Source organism: Chanodichthys erythropterus, chromosome 19, assembly GCF_024489055.1.
Source record: "Chanodichthys erythropterus isolate Z2021 chromosome 19, ASM2448905v1, whole genome shotgun sequence".
Classification (NCBI taxonomy): domain Eukaryota; kingdom Metazoa; phylum Chordata; class Actinopteri; order Cypriniformes; family Xenocyprididae; genus Chanodichthys; species Chanodichthys erythropterus.
The window spans coordinates 18,616,271-18,631,468 of record NC_090239.1 but is presented as its reverse complement, the minus strand read 5'-3'; the positions used below and the strand labels follow the sequence as shown (position 1 = coordinate 18,631,468).

The 15,198-nt window shown below is 36.8% G+C and overlaps 1 protein-coding gene across 1 annotated transcript; it reads left to right on the top strand.

The window, feature by feature from the left end:
- Positions 1–12,620: 12,620 nt before the first annotated feature.
- Positions 12,621–14,246, top strand: LOC137007519 (golgin subfamily A member 6-like protein 26). Its single transcript, XM_067369062.1, has one exon. It carries the CDS (start codon positions 12,621–12,623, stop codon positions 14,244–14,246), a length of 1,626 nt encoding a protein of 541 aa, XP_067225163.1.
- Positions 14,247–15,198: the final 952 nt, after the last annotated feature.

Genomic DNA, 15,198 nt, shown 5'->3' with positions numbered 1-15,198 from the left:
TGCACTGGTCTTTTATACAATGTGATTGACATTAACAGCAGAACAACAACTTATTTTCACATCATTAAACCAATTAATAACGAGGTGAAACATATGCATATCTGATAAGCTTGCTTTTTCTTATAGTCTTAGGTGTCAAATCTATTTGCACTCTTTGTGGTTTGTACTGGACAAATAACATGTTCATGAAACTGAAAATAGTGAAATGACCCCATTAAACCTTTCGTTTTTAAAGGCAAACAAAATCTGACTAGTATTTGTTGATGTAACGAAATGTACCAAGCTAATGACTTGAGGTGTACAACCCAACCCTTAAACTTGATTGTCTATTTAAATCTGATAATACTAAAAATGTACTATCAGATTTAAATAGGCAAAAATCTGACAAAAAAATCTATTTCTACTATTTCTACAACAACCCCATTTCCAGAAAAGTTGGGACATTTTGTAAAATGCAATAAAATCAAGAATATGTGATTTGTCAATTCTCTTGAACCTTTAACAGACAAAAGTACAAAGAAAAGTTTCCAATGTTTTTACTGACTAAATTAATTGTATTTTGTAAATATAAACAAATTTTGATTTTGATAACTGCAACACACTCCAAAAAAGTTGGGACAGAGGCAAAATAATAATGAAAAGGTTATAGAATATCCAAGTTCAACTGTTTTGAAGCAGTCCACAATAAGCAGGTGAATTGGTAATAAGTGAAGGTTGTGATTGGGTATAAAAGGAGCATTCGTAAGCAAAGATTGGTCATGGCTCACCACTTTGTGCCAAATTTCATGAGAGAACTGTCAAACAAATAAAAATCACATTTCTTAATGCAAGATTGCAAAGTATTTAGGTCTTTCTCCATCTACTATGCATAATATTGTGAAAAGATTCAGGGAATCCAGAGAAAACACAGTTTGTGTAGAGCCAGGCAGATCAACTTATGTTGAATGTGCATGACCTTTGACCCCTCAGATGGCACTGCATGAGAAACCGTCATGCTGCTCTGTTAAATATGGCCACATTCGCTCTGGAGTACTTGGAAAACCGTTGTCACTTAACACAGTCTGCCGCTGCATCAAGACATGCAACTTGAATCTCTGTTACACAAGGACAAATCTATACATCATTTCTATACAGAAATGTCGGCAAGTTCTCTGGGTCTGAGCTCATCTCAGATAATCCAAAAGACAGTGGAAATGTGTGCTGTGGTCTCAGCCTCAAGACTTTCATCAGCGACAGGTGCAAAAGAAAATATTTGTCATGGTATGGAGTGCATCAGTGCAAACCGCATGAGTGACTCGCATATGTGTGAAGATACCACTGACATGGAGACGTATATTGGGATTGTACAGAGACTGCCATCAACATCTTTCCTGGGAAGCAAGACAATGTCAGACCTCATTCTGCACGTGCTACATCAGAGTGGTTTCTTAGACACTCTACTGCAGTCCAGATCTGTCTGCTATTGAAAATGAATGGCCCATCATGAAAAAGAGAATCAGACAATGATGACCACGGACTGTTGAGCAGCTGACATATGACCAGGGCAGGACTTAGGGTGGTGGGGGCCCCTGGGCTTGAGTCACTTTCGGGCCCTACCTTCTATACATTACTTTAAATAGAACAAAATGATACATACACAAGCTATGTATTAGAGCTACACAATTCTGGATAAACTGAGAATAAAAATAGAGATCACGATTCTGAACAAACAACTTCAGCAATAAACATAAATTATGTTATTTTGTTAAGTCTATAAAAATGTTAATTGTTAATCTGAATCATTTATTTAAAAAAAACTTTGGTTTGAATGAATGATTAAATTCCTCAATCAAATACACTTGTTTCATAGATGAATCAGCATTTTGAACGAATCTCCTGAATGAACGATTCAATGACAAATGTTTTTTTAAGTAATTTGTCGCCATCTGGTGGCGTAACAATATAATCGATCCAATCGTTATTTGAAGTGCAAAGCTACTTTCAAAAGGTGACTAGTACAGTATACAGAGTTACATGTTTAAAAAAAAGACCGTTATAATTTATTTATATGATCAATTATTAAAAAAGGTTTTCTAATAAATAAATAATGATTAAAAAAGTTCAAAGTGATCATGGTGTTTATTGCAATGCACAAATATCTTGGTCAGAATGAGAATAAAACACTTATTTACCTGGAAAACATACTGAAAAACAAACAAATACCTTGTAAGGTTGCAATCATTACAAATCATTTGTATTACATATAAATAGCTAAATCTATGAGTGTATAAATCTGTTCTTGGTAATGTCACGGCCAGCTCGTTCTTGACCGTAACATAAAGAGGATCACACACACAAATGAGTTCTTTGAATTGCCATGTCGTTTATTACAAAATTATCTGTTCCAAACAAAATAGCACAATGTCTAGGGAAATGAATAAACCAAAAGAAAATAAGAATCCAGTGGGTAGGAAAGGTTGGGAAGAACAAAAATGAAAACAGGTTGGAGCAAACGACTTCTCTGGAGAAACCCGTTCTACCAGAGGAAGTACTGTTGAGTAGATCAGCCGGCTATTTATACTCTCCACCCATGAATTATCCAATTGGACTTTACACCACATCCAAACGCCACACTGCCACCACCAGGTGACGAAGGAAAAGACAGGGTCGTAACAGTAAGTACTGACATATTGTATAGATTATATACATCTCCAGTATACATATAGGCAGTGTTAGGCTGACTTTGACCTACAGTATGTCTACTACATCACATAAATTACAATCTTAGAGAATAATATATAACAAAATTAAATAAGCATTTTCTCATTACCATGGCATTTTAAAGATCATTAGATGTAATTTAGTACTCTAGCAAAAATACATAAATATAACTTCATAGAACATGCCTAACTTTGTTCAAATTTAGTGGTAGGCTAATATAAGATAGCAATTTTAATATAGGAAGTGCCTTCTGTCAGCATAGTGGAATACTAGCGCGACTCGAATGAAGTGCACTCAACATTTGTACATATGCCACAAATGTGGTTAAAGGATGGCTGTAGTCGGCCAATTTCATGTAAATTCAAGGTGAGGTATTTAGCAGCCGCAGATCTCAAAAAAAAAAACTTACCGATCGGTGCGATTTGCTGCTTAAAGTCGGAGGAGTTGAATACGTACTGAAGCCATACATGCACTTTGCTGTCTTTATTGCAGATGAAGCTGTTTATATATATTTGTGAAATAAACGCATGTTTCCAACATTTACGTGCAGTAAAAAACTATTCATTCAAACCTTAATGCACTACTTATTTCAGCGCCTACAGGCCTTTGTACAATGAAGATCAACATAAGCTTATTCTTTTTAAATATCAAAGTCTATTTTTATACTTTTATTTCGATAAATATGGCATACATAATAATACAAATTGTGTTTAATATAATACTATTTCTACATGAAAACTGTTAATGTTGTAAAAACTGACTCATGTACATGGCATTTTTACCATAGTAAAAAAACATTGTCATTCGTCTCTTTATTGCAGAACAAGATCGTCGCATACAAAAATATACAGAGGATTTACAACAGTACTCATTGTTATAGCAGCAAATGAACAAAATCAAATTATTTCTCCAGGGAATAACATTAAATGAACACATAGGCTACTTCCGTTTTGTATTTTCAATACACTTCTTACAAATTATACAATCTTAATATATTGCAGCAGTTCAGTTTAAACTGGTATGATGTAAAATTATCTCAAATCTTCACACTATTAATTCTTCGGACTATTATGGACGTACACTTCCAGATGTCCATTATTTGTAAATAAATCTCACAAGAACATTATCATATAGCCTACCAATTTCTAAAAATAAAGATTTTTTTAAAGACAAATTCCTTTTATTCCAAATAGGCTAACAGATTTGTGTGGACACACAATCGTTGTGATAAAACTCAATTCAATGACAACATTGCAAAAGTTTCTGCTCGTGGAAACCCTAACCAAGGCAGTTTCAGAAAGTAAATAATAAATATCATTACCAGAAGAAGCCGACTGTGTAAATCCTTGACATAAATCGTTCGCATTTAAAGTTATTAAAGCATTTTCCCGAGAAGTCGCCGGCGCGAACTGATACACTGCTTTGCGGATAGGCGGAAGTTAACTGACGTCATTGTGAAAAGGGTCTATTAAATTAAAATTTTCATTGCAGGGGCAGGACCAGGTAACAATGCTAGTCCAATCAACAAACTTTAAATGAAAAATTAAAAGACTGACATATTATTGAAAAAATCTAACGTAAATGGGCGGGGCCCCCTATTGGGCGGGGCCCATGGGCTTGAGCCCAGTCAAGCCCAATGGTAAGTCCGGCCTTGCATATGACAGACAAGATTGGGCAAAAATTTCACATGTAAAACCTCAACATTCCTTTCAATTTCAGTTTAATTTATTTATATAGCACCTTTAATACCAACAGAGCCGACAAAAGTGCTGCACAGAGAAATAGAATTAAGCTATAAGCAATTAAACAAATCACAAGTAGTACACAACACTAAATTCACACAAGATGTATACAGCAGTTACTCCAGCCCATAAGCCTTTTTAAAAAGAGATGTCTAAAGTAAAAATTTAAAGACCTGTACAGAAGTGGCCGATCTCAAGCAAAAAGGCAAGCTATTCCACAACTAGGGTGCTGCCACTGAAAATATACGATCCCCATGGGCGGACTGGCCATCGGGAGAACCGGGAGTTTCCCGGTGGACCCCTGGATAATATGTGCCAGGCCGTTGCAACGTAAATATATTATGAAGAATGAATTACCTTCTATCATCAGCCCAGACGAATTGTTCGCGCGGGCGCGACGCACTTGAGGCAAAAAAATAAAAAATAAAAAATCGTTTAGTGTGCTCAGGCTGTCTAAAAGCGCAATCAAATCAAAGGGGGGGATTTGCTGTCCACAGAAACCGAGCAGCGCAGTGATATATTTTTTGTTTTCATATGATTTATGTAGGAGGACAAACATGACACAAACATTCTTAACGTTTTCCAATGCTGTAAAAATGTGTAGATTTGCGTCATAGCCTACGACACACGTTTCAGCGCGGCGCGAGGGTATCGACGTCACTTTCCCGCCGAAAGCGCGCTCCCTCAGCTGGACTGAGTGGCAAAAGAACCTGCTGCGTGACTGGATTTAATAGGGGAAACTGCGAAAACGCCAGTAAAACAAACGAATTACACTAAAGGTTGGACTTGAAAGTGTTTCTTACAACTTGTCAAATAAACCTAATCCATGGATATTGACATGCAGCCAGGAGTCGTGTTTCCTGACATTTATGTGCCTGATTTGACGCCGGGGAAATACATAAAAGCAAATCTGCCTGTGAATATTTATTAACTACAATATAGGTAGGTTTAAATCTGCGTAATCACTTATATCAATGTTATATCGTCATATTGTCCAGCCCTAAAACATATAGTTTTATAGTAGTTTTTGTCAGTGTTTATTTTAAAACACAATTATGCAGAATATAAGATGGAACATATTTAATTGATGATTTGTCAACATAATATATAAGAATACAATATATATGGAATGATTTTACCTCAAAATCCAACAATTTGACACAAAATGATAACTGCAAATCCATGTTTTTCTGCCTGGAGTCCAGCTGTTTCCGTGAATTGCAGTGATCCATTTGCTTCTTTTTTCTGTAGCTTTCAGCGGTTTTTAAATATATACCTCGGGAATACCTATGTATTTGTAGCCTACTTAGTCATTTTGATAGTAGGCTAATATAGCTAATATACACTTACAGCCTGTGTTGCCTTCATATAAGGCTTATATAAGGCCTTATATACATATTTTGCGGCTCCAGACAGATTTGTTTTTTGTTTTTTTTTGGTCCAATATGGCTCTTTGAACATTTTGGGTTGCCGACCCCTGGTGGAGCCATTTGTTGTCAGGATTTCTTCAGTAATTTCACAGTCATTTGAAAATTATTCATAAAACTCGATCATTCTCAAATTTACACTAAACATGGCAAAAACTTTCATATGTAGCCTAGCTATGTGTTAGGAAAGTGTCTAAAATATATCATTTTCTAATTAGTTCACATGCATTATTTTACACACTGGCGATCAAAGTTTGAAATAAGACTTCTTTAATGTTTTTGAAAGAGGAAGGTGGAATTTATTTGATCAAAAATACAGTCAAATAGCTGTTTTCTATGTGGATTTATTGTAAAATGTATTTTTTTCCTGTGATCAAAGCTGAATTTTCAGCATAATTACTCCAGTTTTCAGTCACGTGATCCTTCAGAAATCATTCTGATATGCTGTATTTTTCATAAACATAAGACTTTTTACACTCTTTTCCACAATTGCTCTATTCCATAACCCTCTACAGCACAGGAAGCAGAAGTTTTCTTAAACCCTATGTTTAGTAAAGTTTTCTTTAAACGATTACAGCCAATTAGAAGGGTTGAGAAAGTACCAAAGAACAGTCCAGTATGGTGTGGGAGTCACTATCAAGAACCATTTAAAGGTGGGACATCCTGTTCTGACACATGGTCACAGGATCACATGGTGTGAGAAGAAGGCAAGATTATTTGCTTTAGTAATCTTATTTAAAATGACATGAACTGTCCATAAAAAAATATGTGTGTGTGTATGAAGGTGTAGAGAAGCCTTTTGTCAGGTTTTATGAAGTTTTTTTTATTTTGCATGTTCAGAAATTCAGTTTTTCTTTTCGTTGCCTCAGGGCAACGTTGTGCGATAAGAGGTACTTTTCGAGGATGTTTTGGACAATACCTCACATTGGCAACAATGTGTTATAAGATGGGAAGATGAAAGGTTCCTGAGTGTGCAGGAACACCCAAAGTGATGTGAAAAAATTGTAACATACACCAGTATTTCACAGCAGAGAAGTGTTTTTTGAAGTTTCGTACGGAGTGAAATCTTATTACATGAAGTACATTATATAGTAGCACACCACCTATGCATGTATCAAATTCAATATATCAATGTCTTTCAAGTGTTTTTCCCTTTTCCCTTTTTCATTTGAAAGTCATGTTTCTAGTATCTGTAAAACCGCCTTCTTCCATCTAAAAAATATATCTAAATTACGACATATGCTCTCAATGACAAATGCGCAACAGTTGGTTCATGCATTCATGACCTCAAGACTAGATTATTGTAACGCTATACTGGGTGGTTGTTCTGCTCGGCTTTTAAACAAACTACAGTTGGTCCAAAATGCGGCAGCTAGAGTTCTTACTAGAACCAGAAAGTATGACCATATTAGCCCAGTTCTGTCAACATTACATTGGCTCCCTATTAAACATCGTATAGATTTTAAAATCTTGCTACTTACTTATAAAGCTCTAAATGGTTTAGCTCCCCAGTACCTAAGTGAGCTCTTAATGCATTATAGCCCTCCACGTTTATTGCGATCTCAGAATTTAGGCCAGTTGATAATACCCAGAATATCAAAATCAACTGAAGGCGGCAGATCCTTTTCCTATTTAGCACCTAAACTCTGGAACAATCTTCCTAGCATTGTTCGGGAAGCAGACACACTCTGTCAGTTTAAATCTAGACTAAAAACACTAAGAATGGCATCTACACTAATATCTGTCTCTCTGCTTATCCTGAGGTTTGCCGGGTGCTGGATCCAGGCCGTATCCAGATCAGATGGAGAACCTGCGTCTGGACCTGACTACAACGTAGCCCAGGAGACAATGGGCCTAAAGATCCAATTCTGGCTGCATCTATAATTCAGATTTTTAATCCCCGTATCCGCTTACATATATTTATATATAATCTATTTTTAATCTCTATAATAAAAATGTACAATTCAGATTTTGATCTCCATATACATTTACATATATTATATATATCTTCCAAGGGTTTTTTTCCCTCCTAGGACTTTTTTCCCAGTGCTAGCACGCTGGGTTTTTCTCCTAGGGGGTTTTTTCCACCCCTGGAAGTCAGCCGACATTGGCTTAATGTAGCACCATCTTGTATATGTTACATATTACCACGCTTGGTTGTACAGTTTATTTTTAACCACTTCCCTTTTTTCTGTGCTTCTAATATGTAAAGCTGCTTTGAAACAATTACCAATTGTAAAAGCGCTATATAAATAAATTTGACTTGACTTTTACTTAATGATTTCTTGAATGTAAAAAAAAAAAAAAATGATTTTGAAGATAATTTTCTTTATGATTCTGTACCATTGTCGCACAACATTGCCCTGAGGCAACGAACAAATATTTTGGGCTTGGGGGAGGGTGGGGGGAAAACAATTTTTTTTTTATCAATAAAATGTTCCCAAATGAACCAAAATTTATGTGGAATATTTTTTTTCATGTGCCATCAACATGTGTGCAGTAGAGGGATAAAATGACAGTTGTCGAGCTCCAGAAAGGACAAACAACCACTAGAAAGGCATTCTAAGTCTTAGACTGTACCAAAGCATTGTTATATATGGACTGATTGTATTGAACTTTAGTGATACTAAACTTCCCTGTATGGAAAAGAGATTTGAATTTTTTTCAAAATTATTTACTATTTGCCATGTGCACCAGGAAATACAAATAATGACAAGTATGCCAGTCATTCATTAAAGTTAATGATAAGCATTTCAATAATAATAATAAAGAACAGCATTTATATTTTTATGTTATAAAAAGCGGTGTAAAAAATTGCTCTGTGCATAATGAGCTGGTGGGTTTTATGGTGAGGTGTGTTGCAGACCAGGTGTGATGGGCCGCTTTGTGCCAGAAAGTCCAGGGCCACTTTTTTTGCCCCAGTCCTCGGTTGGAAAATTACAAGACAAAAAAAAAAAAACACAAAGGAAATTATTTCTTGAATATTTCTCTAATCAACCATTTACTGATTCTGTCTTTACCTCAGGATTCAAACTCAGATAATGTGGAAGAAGTGTGTAAATCCGATTCTTCAGTTCACTCCTCCACCACTGGTTTGGGGGAGGATTCTTCTGAGTCTGCTCTGAGGGATTATGCTCAATCACCCAGGGCCTGTACCATGAAACCAGATTAGCTGGCTAGCCAGGTAAGTTTCTAATTAGTTTGTGCCAATCCTGGGTTTTAGGTACCATGAAAGTGACTTGGATTTTAGGGGTGTTCATCACCGTAGTAACTTGCACTCCATGGCAGGTTTTGTTCTGGGTAAGAGATCTCAATCCGAAATTGGACCAATCGGATGTGAGCTAAATGACACTGACAAATTCAAGGCAATAAAGTCACTCCCTCAGTTTCTCTTCCTCCAAAATAAAGGTCACTATATAGTAAAAACAAATATTTAATGATGAAATTGTCTGGCTTTAATGATAATTATTTTATAATTTATATGATTATTATATGATCTATATTATTATTAGTCCATTACAATTTTAGTTTATCAGTAAGATTTCAGTACAATAAACATTCAGGTTTTACATTTTCAAAGAATTTATTTTTTTTCCATATCTTTTTAGATAACTAGTATCAATCTCAGACAGGTTTGTTGAGTAGTTTGTCAGGTAAATAGAAACCCTACTTAAAGGTGCTAAAGAGGATGTTTTGTTTTATACATTTTTGCAATATTACTTGAAACTGTCTTTACTAACTGATAAAAGACTATTTATTAGGTGCACTGAAAGGAATAATATTAATATACATCATCTGTGCACGAGGTAGGGCCTTAAAAACATCAGCCAATCATTTACACGATCATCGCGTAAACAATTGGCCCTCTGGCTTGTCAATCACTGCCGTGACGTTCCTTGTGAGACGAGCGTGGCTGCACGCTCCAATAACTTTCCACACTCCACAGGCGCTGCATGCAATGTTTTTGTCAGGAGACAGGAGAAACAACTGCAGATTATGAGTTACCTGCGGTGAGTCCGACATAATGAATCCACTAACACGACACAGTGAATGCTGGTGGTAAACACTTGTTTCAAAAACTCAGTAACAGTCTTTGGTTTCTCAGTCGACGAAAAGATCCTCTTTAGCACCTTTAAAGAGGTTGTTCCACGTTATTAAGCAAGTCACAGTTCTCATGCAATATGAAGAGGAAGAAAGATCTTACTGAAGATGAAAAGCATGAAATGGTGCAATGTTGTGCAAAAGGCATGAAAACAACTAATATTGTGTGAAAACTGAATGGAGATTATTGAATTATCATAAGATTTGTGAGTAATTTACAGCACAGGAGAACTCGGTCAGATAAAGGCTTATTAATGAAAGTTTCTGTCAGAAAAATAAAATTAATTGTAATAAAAACACAGCTATAAAAAAGCCAGTGTTGAGCATCAGACAGGTATTTAAAGCTGCTGGTGTCTCTGGAGTCTCAAGAAGATCTCCATGAAGGCTGGCAGTTGTGCGTAAAGATGCATTTCAGCCACTCCTAACCAAAAGCTCACAAAATAAACATTTACAGTGGGTTTAGAAATACATGAAGACTCATTTCTAAATAGTTTTATTCACTGATTAATGCCGTACTACAATGGATGGTCAAGATGGATGGATTTCTGGAAGGTTGTGAATGGCCACCACGTGCCAACAAGACTGCGACGTCAGCAAGGAGCTAGCAGGTGATGATTTGGGCTGGAATAATGGGAAGTGAGATGGAAGGTCCCTTTAGGGTCTCTGATGGTGTCAAAATGACTTCTGCAAGATATGGAGTTTATAACTGACCATTTTCTGCTATGGCATAAAAAGAAGGATTTCTTGTGAAATAAAAAGATTTTCATTAAGGACAATGCACTATCCCATGCTGCTGCTGCTGCAAAAAAAAAAACACCACAGCAATAAACTGTTTGAAAATGTACAATTTTCTACACCAACTTTATGCACAACTGCCAACCTACATGGAGGGCTAAAATCTGAATGTTTTTTCAGATTGTTTTTAACTTGCATAATAATTTGGAACACAGTGTATGTTGCTGGCAAACTCCTCCAAATGGGTCTTTAAAGGTTTCCAATTGTTTTGACATCTACAGGGACAACACATACAGTCTGATTATAATGGGGCTAATGTTGTTTTACATCTGTGAGGTTTACTCGCATTCAAAATTCATGTCTTGCTCATCAGGATATACGCACCTCTGCAATCTGATCCTCAGCAAGGACAGTACCTCTCTCTTTATACTTTGCCTGTGAAAGTAAACAAATTAGCTGGATGAAAATGCAAAATAATTTGCAATAATTTGCTCCGACTCTTCTTCTGTGCATGATGTCTAAAAAAATAATAATAAACTACTACAAAATGAAACTGTTTTTCCCTGTTCTGATAACTGTAGTAACTGACTTCCTATTCAGCTGAATAGCTCACGAGCTACATAGTCACAAATCGAGACAGAATATGACAACGCAAGCAAACTAAACCAGATATATTACAATGAAATAAACGAATAGTGCTGTTCTCTTTCTATGCTCTTTATCTAAAGTTTCCAACAGTCCAGGAAGAAGACATCCACAGTTGTGTATTATTTCTTCTGTACACGACTAAAGGTGCGTTCACGTGGCCTCGTAATTCCTGTAGTTACGAGATTCTAGCTTGTAAAAAGCGTTCACGTCCTCGTAGAGCTCGTAATTACAGCTTGTAAGCTGGGAGTTTTCTGAAAGCTCCCAGATATACCACGTGGCCGCGCTGTACCACCTGACAGCTGTAGATTCATTTAGGCGTTGGCAGTGCTGCCATGGAAACGCATAATTCCCAGTTCAAGGACCAAAAGGACGTGAACAGCTCCGAATATAACGTCACGTGTTGTCATTTCAAGATTCCGGTAAATACGAGGTGACGTGAACGCAGCTTTCGGTCTCGTCGTCACTAATGTTTTGGTGAATGTGTCCGATAACGACACCCATCGGACTGGAGAGCAACTGACGAGACAAAGTTCCGTGGTTATTTGTGAAGATCCTGGTGATTAATCGCATGAAAATGTTTCCTTTGCACTCAAAATATAATTTCTGCAGTTTAAAACACAAAGCGACATTATCACAAACAATCCTCGCTATCATTAAACAACAACAACAAAAAGAAATGTAGCATATGGGAAAAATAATATTTTTTAAATAACATCTTAAATGTATGTAATTGCTTTAAAAAAACGCCATTACACACAAGTCTACATAAAACTTAACGTTAAATGTAATAAAAAAAAAATCAAATAATTAAATTCAATATTCAACAAAATACTGCCCAATACGTGACGAGAATTTCACGAGAACCGTCCCTGTCACGAACGAGTCGTTCAGAGAAGTTTTGTGAACCAAATAAAACTATTTATTGAAAAGAGCGGACTGAAATGAAGGTTTTTGGCGGTATTGCTGCTGCTATTTAGGATTTTATAACAAAACACCGTGTCAGTGAAAGACCTGCCTATTATGTCGTAATAATCGGAGCGCGCTAAATTGGAATGTTGAACATCAGTCTGGCGCAGTTGAGTTCAGGAGGAAAACGCGTGATTAGCAGTGATTTCAGACTGTTGATATTTGCTAGTTCAAATCGGATTTTTGAATATTTGATCAATCTTTTGCATCGGTATCATAGCAGACATATCAGAGAATTGATATTTGCTAGTGATATTTGATTTTGTCAATCCATTGTGATCTTTTGGGATCCATTGTGAAAATGACATTTCTCAGCAAAGTTTTTGGTTGCTTCAGCTTCTTGACAAGACGCCACTCGTCAGGACAGTACAGTAAGAGCAACCAAGAATGTAGCAGCATTCAGGAGGAGCCCATCCAGAGACCTCCAGAAGATACAGACGTGGAGGAAAAGATGGGCTATGAGGACTCTCTTGATGAGATGGAAATATTGCCAGATTTCTCCACTGCGGCAGAACCAGTGTTGATTCAGGTGGAGGAGCCTGAATACCAAACTCCACTTACAATATTTCCACGTTCCTCAACCACAGTAGCAAAGCCATTGTTGATCCAGGTGGCACCTCTACACCCTCTACCTGATGAGGTGGAAACAGGGCCATCTTTCTTCACTGTGGACGAACCACTGATGGCTCAGTTCAAAGAACCTGAAAAGGAAACTCCCCCTGATGAGCAGAAAAAAATGCCATGTTCCTCCATTAAAGTGGCAGGAACACTGATGGTTCAGGAGGCAACTTGGCATCTCACTCTACCTGCAGAGGAGGAAATACTATCTGTGGCAGAACCAGTGATGGTTCAGATGGTTCCTGCTCAGGTGGAGCAAGAGCGTCCACCTGAAAGGCGAGGAAGGAGAAGGACAAAGAACTTCCTCTCTGCTGAGGAGGAAATACTGCCATCTGTAGCAGAACCAGTGATGGTTTACATGGCTTCTGCTCAGGTGGAGCAAGAGCGTCCACCTGAAAGGCGAGGAAGGAGAAGGACAAAGAACTTCCTCTCTGCTGAGGAGGAAATACTGCCATCTGTAGCAGAACCAGTGATGGTTCAGATGGTTCCTGCTCAGGTGGAGCAAGAGCGTCCACCTGAAAGGCGAGGAAGGAGAAGGACAAAGAACTTCCTCTCTGCTGAAGAGGAAATACTGCCATCTGTGGCAGAACCAGTGATGGTTCAGATGGTTCCTGCTCAGGTGGAGCAAGAGCGTCCACCTGAAAGACGAGGAAGGAGAAGGACAAAAAAGGAGAGAAAAACAGTCTCTTCAAAATGTCCAGATGCAACTCCACCACCAGCAAAGCCAAAACTTGCTTGGATGGACAGCCCAATGTCCATGGAAAAGGTGAGAGAGGTTGAAGATGAAACTCCTGAAAAGAAAGAGACAGATAGTGTAGAAATGATAGTGGAGCTGGATCGAAAGAGAATGAAAAAGGAGAGAAAGACTGAATATGCAACTCCTCCACCTGCAAAAGTAAAGCTTGCTTGGATGGAGATGGACAACACAAAAGTCACACATATGAAAAAAAGAGAAGATGAAAAGGAAAGGCTTGAAAGACAAGCAAACAAGATAGAAGATACAAAGACAGAGCAGACAGCAAATATTACTCCACCTCCTGCAAAGGGAAAAAGGATGAACGTTCAGGAGTCTGAATGCAGCAGCAAAATCCGCCAGCAGTCCAGCAGAAGGTGGAAGGGATTTCATCTCTTTCATAAACTGGCAGAGAAAAAGAGCGCTGCAGAGAAAGAGAAGAAGGAGACCAGAAAAGAGGAGAAAATACAAAGGAAGTTACTGCATGAAAAATATGTCAATGATCCATCCATGAAACACCAGCTGATCAACAAATACAATAATTCATATTGCTGTGGTCTCATTCTCTTCGTCTGAACATCAAGAAAATATACTGGTGGTGGAAGAAAGAGACTAAAAGACAAGAAAAGAACAAGAAGATTGAGTTGGGGAGAGAACAGTTCAACACCAGTTCCTGTAAATAAAGTAAATAAAAAACATTAAAAAAAAAAAAAAAGTAACGTTATATCAAACATCTGAAAGGTCTGTCTGTCTATAGGTCTATCTCTGTTTATCTGTTTGTTTGTTTGTGTGATTTTTTCACCTGTAGTCTCATATGTTCACCACCAGATGTCCTACCTGTAGTAGTGATTTCTGGATAATTTCATGTGGCATATTATGAGGTAAAATGGAAATCATTCTGTTGGACTGCTTACATAGTGTTTGTTCACTATCTTTGACATATAGTTTTTTATTAATATTTTACATTTGTTTTAGTAATTAAGTTGTGTTTTTGCTATTTGTATTATTATTTTTTTAATATGTCTATGTAGTTTTCATTGATATTTTTTTTATAAACTTAGTTAAAGTTAAACTAAATGAAAATGAGAAATGTAACTTTGGCAACTAGATAAAAAAAGGATTACTTTTTTATATTTTATAGTTAGTGGTTATTTTATTTCAAGTAACAATTTTTTTTATGGTTTTAATTTTAGTTAGCTACCTGATTTACACATTTTTTAAATTTTTTTATGTTTTTTTTTTTTTTTTATAAATCCCAATGAATGCGTGGCAAGGATTATACATCAGGCTCCTGATGTTCTGGATGGTGCAAATGTGTTTTTTTGTGTTACTTATATGAATAAATTATGAAGAGTATGGGATCGGAGATTATTTATCTCTGTGCTGTAAGCCTAAATACCTTCAGAAAGTTATTTTTTCAGTTACTTTCAATAAGAGGTGAGGACAGAATCAATTCTTACATAAAGACAAAAAAAAAAAAAAAAGGTTTCCCAAATGACGCCTGTGTGGGCCTAACATCATGAGTGAT

Bases quoted from the DNA above. Each gene is read 5' to 3' on its own strand.
- LOC137007519 (XM_067369062.1), top strand. From the start codon at position 12,621: ATGACATTTCTCAGCAAAGTTTTTGGTTGCTTCAGCTTCTTGACAAGA.